Raw genomic sequence first — 16,567 nt, 5'->3', positions numbered from 1 at the left:
ATATTCAGCTTCATTGTCTGTCGAGTTTCCATGAGGGCACAGTCCGGGAAAATAACCAACATATTCAACAATAGCACAATTGCTACGGGCACCACCGTCACCAAGCCATGTCACTTTCTTTTTATAAGTCTGGTCCTATTTGAGAACTGTATAATAGCTATGTATATGTATGATATCCTACTTTTCAGATTGGGGCTCAAACGGACAATATTCGACTTTCCCTTAAATTGTTTCTTAAAACAATATAAACCATTTATGCTGTATGTTTGTCAAGATTCCCTGATAAAATATAATAGGACATTGGGGATGAACCTTTGCTGGCATCCCAGGCACCACAGTCATCAGGGAAGTTGCTTCTTTTTCCATGTTTCTATGCCTAGCGGCTTGGGTTATATTTACAAACAACCATTTATATAGGGCCGTATAACCTGTTAAAAATCTTTATAAGTAATAATATAAACGTCATGATTATCCAATGAAAAGCGACGTAACGAACATGCAATATTATAATTGTTGTTATAATGTAGAACGTCTTTAGCTATATGATATGTTTTAAATTTATATTATTCTTGAAAAATCAAAAGCGATTTTATTTACAAAAATCTTTTTATAAATCATTGATATATATCATTTATAAAAAAAATGTAAGAAAAAAACTTGAAAACTTTATTTATAACAAAGTTACAGGTCGATTCCGGTTCCGGTCGCTTCCGTTAAGTCGTGTTACTGGTCATCATGCACCGAAAAATCGACCTGTCTATCAAAAATTTCAAGCGCTTGACACAAAATGGCCTCCCTGTCTTCTCTGAGATAACTAGTCTATTCTTCCTTCATGGATGGAAAAGGGTGAAAGACTTTAGATATTTGATATCTCAGTTCGATTTGAAGGCTTGTAAGAAATAATTAGGACAAATAGATCAAAACCAACACAAATTTAGATATTAATACATGTTATTGCTTTATTTAGACTAAGCTTCGTCAGTTGAAACGTAATATTACAATAAGATAAAAAGACTATTACTTTTTTATACAATAAAACATGTGCATATGTATGTATAAACGTAAATTTTACATAGCATAATTATATAATTTAAGAATTTATTAGAAATTCCATTAATTTAATGATCCTAAATATGTAAATTAATTCAAAATTATAAAAATATATTAATATTGAGCTTTGTCACAGTGTTAGCTGTCTTCCTGGTATTGGCTTGCAGTGTTTTAAACTTTCCTTCTTGCTGTTATTGGGTGAGGGAAGGCCATGATGAGACACAAACATCATGATGTGCATGTGTGCTGGTAAGTTTGTAGTTTCCAATGTTTGGGACTGTTCGCTTTCTTTTTTACCTTCTGCTTACCACTTTGTCCTACTACTTTTTCCTACCATGTCTCAACAAACTCGGGCATTTAGCTTATCTTACTAGAGGTGTGGTTCGCACTTTCTGTATTATTGCTGGTCTTGTTATGCGGAACTTTATTCCTTCTGCATGGGATTACCACATGTCCTTTTATAAGTGGTACTAACTTCTCTGTTAAGTACTTCTTGTAGTTTTTCACTTTTCCAATGTCAAAATTAGTAACAATCTGAGTGATGTTTTCTGATCTACTTGAATGTAGAGGTATCGTCATCATGACTTATGACCAATATGACAGTGTGTTGTATTTTGGAGTTCTTTCAGTTGATAAAGCCACCTCTGTCCTTCATATACATAATTATGTATTTCATGTTGTTATTTTGATGTTAGGTGCAAAACACAAGTGGTGTTGGGCAGGTAGTTTACCCTATAGAAGCTATGCATGCACTTTCCTCATCTGACCCTATGACCAGCATTTTCTTCTCAGCGTGTGTCAATTCATCTTCAATTTGGTGCAGGAATGCATTGGATGCTTTAGTTGTTGATGATGAATAGCAAACATATAGGAGATAACATGTAGTTATTATAGAAGATAATCAAATTTTTTATAATGAAAATAGATAGATTGACATTTAATGTTCTAAGCCAGGACTTTAGGATGTTTAAACCTAAAAAAATTCCATGTTATACTTACTTGTATTATTTATTTACCACATAAGTATTTAATATCACCTCCCCAGCTTTGCATGTGCAGTGAGGCACTAACAACAAATCCCTGATTTTTGTTCATGTACACCGATGGCTCATGAGGTTTACCCCCAATTTGCTGTGATGGGCTTACTTTCGTTTTCATTATGCATACATTTGAATCTGGTGGTCACTCATAATAAAAGACTTCTTGTACATGCCCACTGTTGAAATAATTATATCCATCCAGGGAGCTGTAGGTCTTAAGTGTATCTGGTGTGTTAAGTCCTGGGAAGTTGATCAAATAGTTGTAAATATCAGGATGCATGTCAGGCCACCTGCTCACGCATCCATTCCAGCTCTTGTTAGTTATGCTGTATAGATCTTGAAGACTTTCTGAGTTAATTTCTAATTTTTCTGTATACCTTTTAAATGCGTTTGAGTCTAAATTAACTAATTGTATTGATATTTTCTTTGCAATATATATTTTGACAGCCATTTTGACTTTTTGCTAACCAAATCTCTGTGCATGTTCGTGACATCGAAATAATAAAAATAACATTCAGTTTGCCTATAGACTGTAGTTGTCACAAAGAAATCACCAAAGTTATATGTCTTGCCTGTGTTCAGCACTGTAACAACTTCTTTTTTATGCTCCTGAAGGGCAGCATATTTAAATCGCATTGTCCGTCTGTGCATCCCCACTTCATTCATGTCCGGACTGTAACTTTGTCATGTATTGAAGGATTTTAAAATAACTAGGCATAAAGTCTACCACATCAAGACATTGCATCGCTTCCAAGAATTACGTCCCTCCCTCAAAGGTCAAGGTCACACTACCATTTTGAAGTTTCACATTATCACAATTAGAGTTAATAGGTACACACAATCGTGTCCAGGCTGTAACTTTGTCAAGCATCAAAGGGTTTTAGAATAACTTGGCATAAGTTCAGTGTTTTTTGCCCCTTTCTTTAATTGAACATACTGCACAAAATCATGATACCTTGTCATGTCCTAGTAGTGCCAGTTCTTGATCTGCAGTATTCACATTTGGTTTATTTATTTGATTTTCATTATAATTATAATTCTTCAATTGCTTCTTATAGTGTTGCTTTTTGAAATCGCCATCTTCTTTTTTCCAACTCTTTTTTACTATGTGCATCTTAGTATAGTGAGAAAGTTTTTTTTGTTTTTTTTCAAGGTGTCAGTAACTTTAGGCTTTGTTTTAATATACACATAGTTCCTAAACTTGAAATTTCGTATTCCTATGCATTTGAGGGTCGGTATATTTAGCCACATACTCAAACTGCCACATTTTCATCAATATAATTAAATTCTTCTGGAATATTGCTGAAGTATCGTTAAAATATCAATGAACAATAATAATAAATGTGTACCTGGATTTCCTTCAGAGGTGCTGTTCGTACAGCACTATAATTGTAGAATCTGCTCAATTATCTTCTTAAATTTGACCAGATATCTTATACCAGAAGCAGCCTGTGCAGCAGCTAGGGCCAAGTGATGAGCTACACAATGGTTAGAAATAAGATGTTGGACTATTAAGTCTTAAGTTACATGCTGACTCCACCTTTTCTTCCAATCTTTACTGCAGCACCATCACTTCCAGATGCACAAAGTTTGTGAAAGGGGAATTGGTTCTTGTGTAGGAATGCGAGGATAGCATCCTTGATTGTGTCATCTTTACCATTGGGAATACCGACTGTCTCTGAAAACACAGTTTTACTTTTTCCATCGTTGATGTACCTTACATACAGAAGTAATTGACATGTGACACATCTGTAGTTTCATCTACCATGATGCTGTAATACACAGAATTTTGAATCTCTTCTCTTATTGGCTCACATATTGTCTCCCCAAATACTCAATGTATTTGTAAACATTGTCTATTAAACAGGATAATTCTTTTCATCTTCTTTGACAGTTTCCGGGTTCTTATAGCCCTTTTTCTCATTCCACAGCTGATTTGAATAATATGGAACATGTATCAATGTTAACTTAATTCTTGATAGGACATCTTTCTTTAATTGTTTTCAAATAATCACAGAATAATTTGATTAACTTGTCTGTTGGTTTCTTCAGCTGAATGAACTTTTACCTTTACTTGTAAAGTGGCAAGTCCCGAGCCAAACATACAAGCTAATGAATCTGTGGAACTTTAGCAAAGAGGTAATTTTTTTCAACTGTAAGAAAGTCAACAGCATTGGTAGAGCTAAAACCACTCCTACCTTACCACAATATTTTATTTTCTATTCTATCTGCTGGGTCACCAGCCTGACGGAGGTATCTCCCTTTGCTATCTGTAATTATAACTCAAGGTTTCCATTATAAATTTGCAGAACGTTTAGCTTCTTGTACTAAGCATTGTTCTTTTGGAGCCGTTTGTAACTCATTTGATTTTATTATCTCTAAAATATCTCTATTAATCAGCAAAGGTTGTGAAGAACATCAGGCTGGCTTGGAACCACAGAGTTTTGACTGTAACAGCACTAAAAACCACATGCGCGCAAGAAGGTGACTTGACCCAAGAGAAGAACTAAAGATTTGTAGTTGAAGCTTTAATTATCGCATCTTCATCTAATCTATCTATGTCAAAACTGAAATAAGAGACAAAATAATGTTTGAGCGTTAATTCTTAACCCTTAGATTCAAATGTTTATCAACTGAAAGTGTTACAATATAAAGTCATGTCTGAAAATTGAACCATCAGAAAATAGATCAACTTGTTTACTGTCACAAAAATCAGTAAAATTTGATTGGTTTTGAGTACGATGGAAAAACAGTTAAAAAACTAGTTATATACTATTAATTACCTCTTTGGGTTGACCGAGATGCATGTCACCAAGAAAATGCAGAAAATCTTTGCAAATAAGAATTGCAATGCAGCATGCAAGATTGCCCAAAACCAGGCTACAACAAGGGACGTAACTTTTCTAAGTCGCAACAATTATCTGAAGAAGCCGGAACAAGCAAAAACACCCCAGCTTTGTATTTGTTAAATAACTACTGTAACACTGTGTCTCCACGACTTTCTAGTCATGAACCATTATTATCCATCTTTCTCTTTGTCTTACTCATATTTATTATTTAAACTAAAGGTAACATGGCGTAACCATGCACAATTAAAGTTTATACTTGAAATACATGTAGTGAAAATTATTTCTTGTGTACATTTTTATTGCCGTCATAGCTTTTGAAATATCCATTTGCTAAAACATTTATTAAGCATTCTTAAAAAAAAAATATTGGTGATAATTACTTTTAGTTGTATACGATACGGGGCTACAGAGGTCTAAAGAAAATTAATATGTCACACGTTTAATATTGGACGTTTCCATTGGTTGAGCGCACCCAGTCGCTGACACAGATTTACAGGTAGAGCGTGACAGCACATGCCTTGTCTTTGACGGATTATTCAACTGTTTCTTTGAAAATTAAGGGTTGTCGGGGAAATAAGGGGTTGACACAATTATAACTCAGTGCAGTAAGGCATGTGGCACGCGACATGCTTTAATACCCTGGCTAGAACCCTGTATCCTATTGCTTTTTAAATGTTGCTTCAGCAGTTAAACACTTCATTGAACAACGTATTGTATTTCCTCTAAACTTACAGGATATCCTCAAGTTTGTTAACAATTTGTTTCGTATTCATGAATGTTCGTAAAGGACCTGGTTAGAAGGCTGGTATTTCACCATTCTCAATATCCGTTTCCCGTTGTACTGTCCTTTTCAGAACTATCAGAGTTGTAACCCATCCAATGAAGCAATATTACCTTCTTTCTAACAGTGCATTTTCCTATTTCTTTTTCTTCAATGTCTAGACTGTAAGCATGTTGTGATACACTCGGCGATGTTATATAACCTACCTTACTGACAGAACATTCTCCTTGAATTCCTTTTGAAGTTTTAACAAGTAATATAGAAGTTGGCTTTTATGTAATTGATTTTCATTTTGTATTCTTATTAAATCCTGTTCATCCTTTTTTTATTTGGTTTTCAAGTCTTTGGTTATCAAGCTTTAAATTTTTTAGGGTTTGCTCGTCTATTTGTTCTTTTACTGTTTTCTTCCTTTTACTTGGCTGTGTCGGTTTGTGCTGTTCTGTCAATGTTGCTACAATAAATGTATTCATCAGGGGTTAAAGTGAATGTAAGTTGTATTACTTAAGAAAATAATTTTAAAAAAGTCATTAGCTACTACCAAATGGCAAAAATTAAATGGTCTTCACAAACCCTTCTGTATCAATAAAATTATTTAGTGACTTTACCTTTATCTTTCTATTTATGCACTTTAATTTCAAAATTATCAAAAAATGATTTGAAAACATAAAACAAAAACTTACAATTACTTGTATTTTGTGACATGCCAACAGCAGTAATGGTTGCTGTACAGCATGATGCTGTAAAGTAAAGTAAAATATCTTAAGAACATAGCTAAAATGCATTCTTTTTTTTATCAAGACTCTGAGCTAGCTCTTGCAGTCCTTTGTTTATTTGGGGATTGATGAAGTTTCCAAGGGATTTTGGTACTAGCTGAATTTGTTGGTGGAGTTATTTCCTTTGAAATAGCACTGCATATATACTCATTCTTGTATCCATGATGGATTTCTTTTTTCGTTGATAAGGATTCAGTTTTGATTTGTTTTGCTCTTTTTCTCTCCTTGTCTTTCCGTTTGATCCAGATCTTCTTGGACGCCGAAAGCTTTGCCCTGTATTTGGTTTTTATGCCCCCCAAAGTGGGGAGCATATAGGGTTGCACTTGTCTGTCCGTCCGTCTGTCCCGAAATCTTGTGAACGCAACTCCTCTTAAACCGGATGGCAGATTTTGCTTAAACTTCCAGGGATGAACAACCTTAATGTGTAGATGGTAGTAAAGGAAGGAATTTTCGCTGCGACCAAATTTAACAGAATTATGGCCCTTTGTTGATTTTTTCACTATATACTAAGTAGAAATTTTGTGAACGCAACTCCTCTTAAACCGGATGGCAGATTTTGCTTAAACTTCCAGGGATGAACAACCTTAATGTGTAGATGGTAGTAAAGGAAGGAATTTTTGATGCAACCAAATTTAACAGAATTATGGCCCTTTGTTAATTTTTTCACTATATACCATATATATGTTGTCAGTGGGGGCATCCGTGTCCTTTGCAACATGCCACTTCTCTCGCTGACTTAAGTAACAGTTAACACTTGTGAAATCTGCCTTATGTAAGTGTTTATATTAAAAAGAGAGATTACAATGTACTTATTATTTATTCATTTGACAAGAGCATAGATCTTTGCCATGTATCAGTATAGATATTACTAATTGAAATAAAACATGTTAAAAAATCTGTTTAAAAATTATTTTTAGATTTCTTTAAATTTTAGTTACATTTGGGCGTATATTGCCACGCCTATGGGGTTCATATTATAGAATCGCCCGTCTGAAGTTTGCATCAAATATACTGCAAAAAACAAATTTTGCAGTTCACTGGCCCAAGTCGTTTTCTACACAGTTATCAAGGACCTTTTAAGGTTTGTGTAAGGCTAAGTAAGCTTTTGGGTCTTTTTTTAAGACTATTGCTGAAATTAAGGCCTGTATGAACCATGTGTATCTTACAGCTGGGGATATCAATTCAATGAATTTGCTTATTTTGATTTTGTTGAAAAAAAAATGTTTTTGTTACCACATTGACATCGTACCAATTAAATGAAATTATGTGATAATTAAAATTGAAAACAAACATCAGTATCTTTGTTGACTTTTTATTTGATCAGCCAGTTGTTTTGTTCATAGTGTTTGTGAACAGATCTAAGAATAAATTGTCATATTAAATCAGTACCAGTATGCAGAAATAACTGTATATATACCAATGCAAATTGAACATTTTCAAAAAATACCAGTACACATAGATAAAATCCATATATACCAATGCACATTGAATATTTTCAATATATACCAGTACACACAGATAAAATCCATATATACCAATGCACATTGAATATTTTCAATATATACCAGTACACATAGATAAAATCCATATATACCAATGCACTTTGAACATTTTCAATGCATACCAGTGCATATAGACAAAATCAATATATACCAATGCAAATTGAATATTTTCAATATATATACCATTACTTATTGAAAAGAAAAAAACTTGATATATACCAATACATATATTAACATTTTCAACATATACCAGTACATAGACAGGAAAATCATATATATCAGAAAAAAGAAAAGATAAATGAGTACCAGTACATATAGAAAAAATTAATATACCAATCTTGATAGAAAAATTTCAATGATTTCTACAATTTCAATGATTTCTTATATATATATATATAGGATATAGGATATCTGAATTGTACAGTCACCAGCTATACATATTAGGGTATCTTACCAAGTTTAAATGGTAATATATTATATGAATGTTACATAATAATCTAGAAAAGGCATATAACAGAATAAGGTTGTAAATATTAAGCAGTTAGCAGAGACTAAAAACCTTGTGCAAAAATAAATCAGATTATTTTTTTTCAAACTGCTGTTAATTTGTGACGAATCCAAGTTTTAAATATGGAACATTGTGCACTTGACAGTAAAGCTTTGTGCTGTGTATTAAATGACATTTAATGCTGGACTTTGGTAAGATACCCTAAACTGCTTATAAGACTGATGTTCAATACAAGGTTAGTGATTACTTTTTTAAACGATCTAAAATTGCCTAGTTACGCTTTCAGGTCTATAAATGCCTAAATTTTGAAATTTTAGAAAAGGGAATAAAATTTACAAGTATTTTTTTGTGTACACTCATTCATATAAAATACTTTTGAGTCTTTTTTAAAAGTCCATTTTTGTTTCCTGTATACAAATGTTCTTAACTAGGCAATTTAAGATTCAGTTAAAATATCATTCATCATTCCTTTATACTGACAGTGCAGAAATCAAACAAATTTAAATAATTTTTCTTAATATTGATAATTTCACATGAAATTTTCTCAATAAGAACATGGTTTTGACACGCAGATTAATTTTGAACACATGACGTTACAAAAGGCATCAAATAGCAAGTCGTTGCAGGAATATTTGGCCACATTTAACCTTCATTAATATGAATGACAACATAACATAACACTTAACATACACTGTCCACAGAATATTGTATTTCTCCTCCCTGTAACCCACAGCAGAAAAAAAAATTTTGGTCCATGCGGAAAAGAAATTTCTGTAACATACTATGTAGACATAGTAACATTTAAAAATAAGTTAGAAATGAGTATAATAAAACTTGTCTGAAAATAAAGAAACATTTTTTGGAGTGAAAGTTATAAATAGATTTTACTTTCAGGAAACCTATAATCTCTAAAGTTCCAGACTTGCTGAATTTCTTATTAAATCACTGAACCCCCCAAAAAAGACCATATGCTCAAAATTATGTATTATAAAAAGTTGGAAAAAAATCAATATTGTAAGTAATATGAATATTTTTCATGTACATCTAAAACTCCCATTTCTTAGTTCATTTAATTTACCTTATACTTTATTCCCAGACCCAGACAAGGGACACGCCCTTGTAAATAAAAAAATCTGGATTTATTTTCGTAAGAAAAAGTGGGTGGGGGTTACACAGAGGAGAGTATACAGTTCACATCACAAAAATGCACAATAATTGTGTAGAATATATATACTTATAGAATAATGTAACAACTAACAAATATATATATATATAATATTGAAGCTACAAAGAGAAAGAGTACAAATATATCACGTTAGCAGGCTATAAAATCATACACATAAGACTGTTAAATCAGGGAGTCATACTTCTTCCAGAGGATTGCACATATTTCATCTATAATTTACCCTAAGATCAATACAAATAAACTCAACCCAGCTGTGTCTACAGTAATATAGTCAATTCTATGATAGAGTTTCAATGCATCCAGTGTCATATAGTTGTTGCAATGTCATAACATAACATCAGTGTCATAATGCCATAACAATGTCAACAATGCAACAGTGTCCTACACAATGTAACAGTGTCATAACAGTGCAACAGTGTAACAATGTCATAACAATGCAACAGTGTCAAAATACCATAACAGTGTAACAGTATCAAAACAATATAACTGTGTCATAATGCTGTAACAGTGTCATAACAATGCAACCAGTGCCATAATGCCATAACAGTGTCATAACAATGCAACAGTGTCTTACAGCAGTAACAGTGTAAAAACAATGGCAATAATGTTATAAAATTGCAGCACTGTCATAACAGTGTCAGAAAACAATGTGACAGTGTCATAATTATGAAACTGTGTCATAGCATTGTTGGGGCATTATGACAATGTAACAGTCCTGTAACAATTCACCAGTGTCAAAACGACACAACAGTATCAGAACAATGTGACAGTGTCTTAATTATGTTATAACACTGAAACAGTGTCAAAACAAGGTCATACTTAAATCGAGCATATACATTTCATTTTAATATAAAAACAATGTTGCAGAGTCTAAACTTGGAATTTTCAAAGAAAAAATTACAAAAGTGTCGTCTTAAACCCTGTATAAATTGATCCATTACTTCAAGGTGAATTTGATAAAAACATGAAAATGAAGGAATTTTCATAAATTCACCATTTAAAAAGAACCTACAAAATAGGCAGTATCATGTTAACAAATAATACAGAAAACATAACAAGGCCATTTATGCTTTATTTCATTAAATACTGTCACAATATGCTTCTTTGAATTGAACATTTTGATTTAGTATAGATATTGATAGTAAATTTAACAAAAATTTTGTGAAAGTGCCATTTTCCGAAGGATAGAAAAAAATGCAATTTAAGCAGTCAATTAATACCTTTGAAAAAAAATTCCTATGATTTTCAAAACTTGACTATATTGTATTTGCCATTATACTGAAAGTTTTAAGTCATCTTGACATAGTAATTCAAGTCCGATTTCAATAAATACAAATGTATAAGAAATCAGAAACTGACACACATGAAATTACGTCAAATCTGAGTTTATGTTCAAGATCACAGTCATTATGCAGAATTTCATTTTTCAATTGTTAAATGTGAAATATGAAGTTAATTGAGTCTACAATAAGGGTATTACACCAAGAAAGGCTTATCAACACTATCTCTGTAATCGAAAGTAACTTTATACATTCAAAATATAGACTATTCTCTCTTAATCCTGACATTCTTTAAATTGGAAAATGGACTTCTTCCTCAACTTAACAGCTTGGCACAGTGCACAAATTGAACCTAACCTTTAATCTACTGGAACCAAAAGTGATTAGCCTTTGTTAACATTATAAACCCAAGCTAGCCTGTATATCCATGCAGTCAGAAAAGGCTTTGTACTTTTTGCATCTTAATTTTTTTGTATTTTAATCCTGAAATCCCTTAAAACTTTGAATGGACTGTTTCATGTTCAATTATGGATAAGTCCATTCAGCAGGTTAAGGGTAACAAGAATTCTAACAGCCATTAAGACAGACCTACATGTATATCACTAGTATAGGCACACCTTTGTGCTGTCTGACCAAAATTGACCCGTGTAAATTACTGCTTAGTTTTAACATTTTGATATAAAATGTAACATTAGCAATGGTTCAATCCAAACTCAAAAGCTAGAGAAGTTCGTTATACAAATATACCTGTGTCTTAGGGTTTAACAGACAAATTTAAGCAATGGTTGCACATCCAAAGACCCTAAACAAAAAGGATTATGGCAAGTTTGTTTACGCCCATCAGTTTTGACAATAGAGATTCAGCAGTGTGAACAGACGACAACAAAAAAAACCAACCAGACTTGAGATAGATAAAGGGAGGGAAAAAACACAACAGAACATGAAATTAATTGGTGTAGCATTAAACATGGTTTGTAAATAACATGAATGTGTGTGTGAGAGTGTGTATTGTACAAAGTGCATATATATTCACAAGATTTTATAAACATGGATATTTGGTTAAGATAAATCACAGGGCTAGGAACCAGCTATTGAAATGTATGCATACTTAATGACTTTTAGAAACGGGTTCAAGATAATATAGTTGAGGGAAAAAAAATAATAACAAAGATAGAAGCCTAGGATGACCTTATATTAAATAACATCAATATTTCACACTAAGGCTGCTCGTTTCTTCTTTTTAAATATTGGCTTCATTTGATTGTACTGATGACAATTTTTTTTTGTCCTTATATGTTATGTTATTGTAATGTACTCAAATACATGTCACAATAATAAACAATATCTTATCTTATTGGAATTCTTTAGTATTCATGCTCACCTAAAGTAAAGCCATTAGAATTTCAGCTAAGTTGGGCTGAGGTAAGTTAAGATAATTATCTAATGAAAAACTTAAATTCAAAAGCTGGTTTTGTGGGTTAAAGGTCAAGACATTTCAGATCATTCACTTACTCCATTTTATTCATAATATTCTTTTTCATTAAGCAAAATGACCCCAAAAAATAATAAAAAGAGATTAAATGCTTTTAACTCTAATGTGCCTAAGAATCTCATAAAAATATATCAATTTTCAATTTATTACTTAATTATCTTTAACATATTTTTCTGTTTTTTAAGTTTCCCGAGATTATCTATGAAATAATTAAAAACTGTTATTCTTACGGCTTCTAAACTCTGGCGTAGCATCTTTAAGAGGGTAATGGATATTTTTTTCTTTGAAAACAAGGCCTTATTGTAATGTAAAAAGAGAGCATTTCCTACATATATCAACTTCAAGTTGTTGTTGTTGTTGTTCTCATACACAATTTTACAAAGCAGGGTTTAGTGTACAATATACAATTTATTATTAAAATTAAGTTGGGGTTTTTTTCTTCATAAAAATAGAGTACATGAAATATATATATATATATAAAAAGCTGTACAAGAATTAATAGGAATTTGCTATCATATATATAAATAAGCATTTTTAAACAAATAGTTATGGTTAAAAATAAAAAAAGAAAAACAACAAACAAACACATGTATTACAATCTTTGTTATTACGATAGAATATTTGATATGACTGGAACTGAAATCATAATGAGATACTTTGAAAAATAATAATAATTTATAATATGAATATTTATATACATCTTTTCACATATTCAACTGTTGGGGGTCGGAAAACAAAAATTCATACTACTGGGGAAATCAAGAGATTTAACCTAATGGGTTGCAGCATTGGTTTTATTCTTTTGGATCTGACCTTTTTGCACTTAGCTCTTGAAATGGATAACTATTTGCTTTTTTTGTCTTTATATAAATAATTCAATAAAGGAATGCTGTGTAATATGTAACCTCTTGAAACTTTACACTAATAAATACATGTAAAACTATTCGCTGAAAAAAAGTGTTTTGAGAGCTAAATTTCGAGGGAGAAAAAAATGTCACTTGAACAAAAAAAATGGCAGTTACCTTACTGTAGGAAACAGATTTGAGGTTTGAAACCACTAAATTAACCAAACAGAGAAACCAATCTGTTGTTTTTTTTTCCTATAAATAGATTCTAAGTTTTTGTGTGTGTGAAAATCATCAAAAAATGTTCCTATATTAAAAATGAAAAGCCTTAAAACATTGTATTGCTGATTTCAAGAGTGAGACAATATAATGAAGCAGTACACAGCCAGAAATAAAGAGAAAATGTTGTTATTTTTAGCCAAATAATACAGCAAAATTGATTTTCATATCAAAAAATGGAAGGCAGGCTGCCACTACGGATCTTCACGATATCTACAAGCTTACATTAAACCACTGGCCTATATAAAATAATGTCCAATATGACATAAATCTCTCAAATGGCTTCGAAAAGAAATAAAAAATAATTCTCCAGTTTACGGATTCTAAATATATATAATCGGCAGAAACACATCTGGAATTATTCTTACAATAACGATAAAAAAAAAACACGAAAAAAAAAAACCCTGTCGTGTGACATAATTCATACTGTCGTCACAAAGTCAATAATATCAAGATTTCCAAACAAACAACACTTAAAATTTAGTGGAAGACAACCTTGCAAGCAAAAATTATGTTTATCATTTATAATATGCACTTTTTTTTCTTCTTAAAGACTAGGCCAGCAACCACTAAATATTTGCAAAATAAAAATGAAGGCGAAATTGTTAATATGAATATGTTTATCTTTCCTAATATGTAGGATTTAAAACCCAAATTTTTATCAATAGGTCAATGAATGATTAATAAACCATACACTTACATTATTTTCAAGATACTGTCTTGTAAGTTCAAAAGTTATTTTTTTTCCGTATCATAAAATAACACCATAAAATACTCATAACTGGTGCTGGCCAATTCTTCCAATAACTTATATATTATGAAAACTTATCAATTAACATTTGGCACTCATATGTATGTATGGCATAAAACTTTAAAACCGTTTTGGTGAAGTCTTCCAGGCTTTGATACAAGTATAATGTATCATTTTACACACTTTTGATTGGATAATAATATGGTTTTTTGGAATGTGATGCTTTTAAGAGAATACAATAGTTGACGTTTACCACTCTCTTAGTATATTTTCATATACCTTCCCATAAATTTTACTGTTTTTGTTTTTTTTAAACATGTGACTTGTATTTCTTTTGCCTGAATTTCAAGTTCTAAAAAGTCTTTTCATGTTAAATAAAGCTGTGAAATTTTAACTCATCTAAAGCACAATATTTACTACTTACTTTTAATAATAGAGTTAAATTTTAAAAAATCACGTAAAGAGAAATGTTGTAATATCTAATTTCTAAAATATTTTTTCATATAATTATATATATTAATTTTTTTTAACCATTCAAAAAATCATTTATCAATTTAACCGTTACAATGGAATATGTGGTTAAAGTAAATGGAACAGATTCTAGTTTGCCAAATAAGTGCCCTGAATTGGGATGAGTAAAATCTCAGTTTTGTTTGATTCTACTTATTTCCCACTATGTTAACTATATATGAAAATCTATCTTGAATTCAAGGCTGTTATCTAACATTATTTTATTTTTAAAAAGAAAATACTTCAGTTTAAGTAAAGGACTACGAATCAAGTTCCAAAACATACTTTAAAATCACAGTTACAATCTTTGTAATAAGTAATAAAAACTTGTGTCACATTTACAACTACGATAAAAGATTTCTTCTAAAATAATAACCGTCTTGTAACATATTGCTTTGTGTAGTTAAGATAAATATTTCATTGGGAATACAAATAAAACTGATTTTCTATCACAATCTTTGACTAAATTCTGTATCTAAGTCTTGTATAGTTTGTCGATTTGACTGAGACTTTGGAATTAGGAGGGGTTGTGTAGGATCCAAATTTTGTCCCTCCATGTCAATATCAAGGAGAGTTTTCTGGTGCAGAATATGTGGAGGTGTGTTGCCGGGCGACATTCCCGACCGCGTTGACCAGTATGGAGTGTGGTCAGCCGATTCCGAGGGCGTCACCCAAGTTGTTCTCGGCGACTCTCGAGAATCGGATTCTCGTAACGAGGAATGAGTTGAGCTGGATTTGAGAATACCTGGTTTAGCATTAGCTAAGTCTAATGTTTTTGGCCTCTCCACATTTTTTGGCTTCTCCGCAACTTTTGGTCCACCGTTAATGAGTTTAGATCTACGAGGTGGAGCAACAGGCGTTTCATGGTAAGGACTGGAATTTTCTGAGGTATCCGATGGTGATTTAAATCTTTCGTCACGATTTGTTACATTAAACTCATCTTCAAAAGTCACTGAATGCCGATTTGAACGGACAGTTGTCCGAGAAGCGTCAGAACTATAACTACTTTCGGATAACTGTCGAGTAAGTCCATAATGTGAAGACAACAGCCCATCCTGAGACATATTGGTTATCGTACCATCGTCACTCTCGGTCATTGAAAGTCTATGATGTGGAGAGGCTCGTGGAATAAGAGTGGCTGTTGACTTCACTGTTGAGGTATTATCGTCCTCTTCAAGGACAACTGGCGATCTATTTAAAGAAGTTCTATCAGTGAATTTCAAAGGAATATCTTGTATACTCGGCCTATATTTCGTTTGGCGTCCATGATAGGTGTTACTCCCCGAGCCTGTGGCCGAGTAAAAATTGTAATCAATTTCAGGCTCGATAAACATATCGCGCACTGCTGAATTATGCGCGTCCCTCCTGTTCAGAATAAATGATTCCGGATTTGTTGTCTGTGAATCAATAGCACCTGTCACATTCGGATGCATTCCTATCGAATTCGAGAGCTTAATGTCAAAACCGGCTCCAACGCCTGCAAAAATGGAGGCCATGTTGTAAAGAGCAGAGCCTATTTTACTGGATGACAAAGAGCGTCGTAGACTACCCGTATCTGCTGGTAACGTCTTTGATAGGCCTGGAATGTGTCTGCGTTGTGTTTCACTGAGATCTGACGGCCATGATTCCTCGTCACCATCTGAAATATGTAAGTAATAAGTTTATATTGTTAATCTAAGCACTACATATAGGTTTCTTTCTCAAGAAAACAACAGCAAGCC

The 16,567-nt window shown here is 32.3% G+C and overlaps 1 protein-coding gene across 1 annotated transcript in view; it reads right to left on the bottom strand.

Moving 5' to 3' along the window:
• Nucleotides 1-7,791: 7,791 nt before the first annotated feature.
• The window catches only part of LOC132744074 (mitogen-activated protein kinase kinase kinase 10-like), a 54,717-nt gene continuing 45,941 nt past the window's right edge, over nucleotides 7,792-16,567 (bottom strand). Inside the window, 1 exon segment of the mRNA XM_060732681.1 lies at nucleotides 7,792-16,485. Within this exon segment, the coding sequence (XP_060588664.1) occupies nucleotides 15,296-16,485 (1,190 nt within the window). The 3' untranslated portion in view covers nucleotides 7,792-15,295.

The sequence above is a fragment of the Ruditapes philippinarum genome, unplaced genomic scaffold (assembly GCF_026571515.1).
Source record: "Ruditapes philippinarum isolate M1 unplaced genomic scaffold, ASM2657151v2 ctg1590_1_1_1_1, whole genome shotgun sequence".
Classification (NCBI taxonomy): domain Eukaryota; kingdom Metazoa; phylum Mollusca; class Bivalvia; order Venerida; family Veneridae; genus Ruditapes; species Ruditapes philippinarum.
Note: the sequence above shows the minus strand (reverse complement) of the source record. Positions and strands in the feature narration are given on the sequence as shown.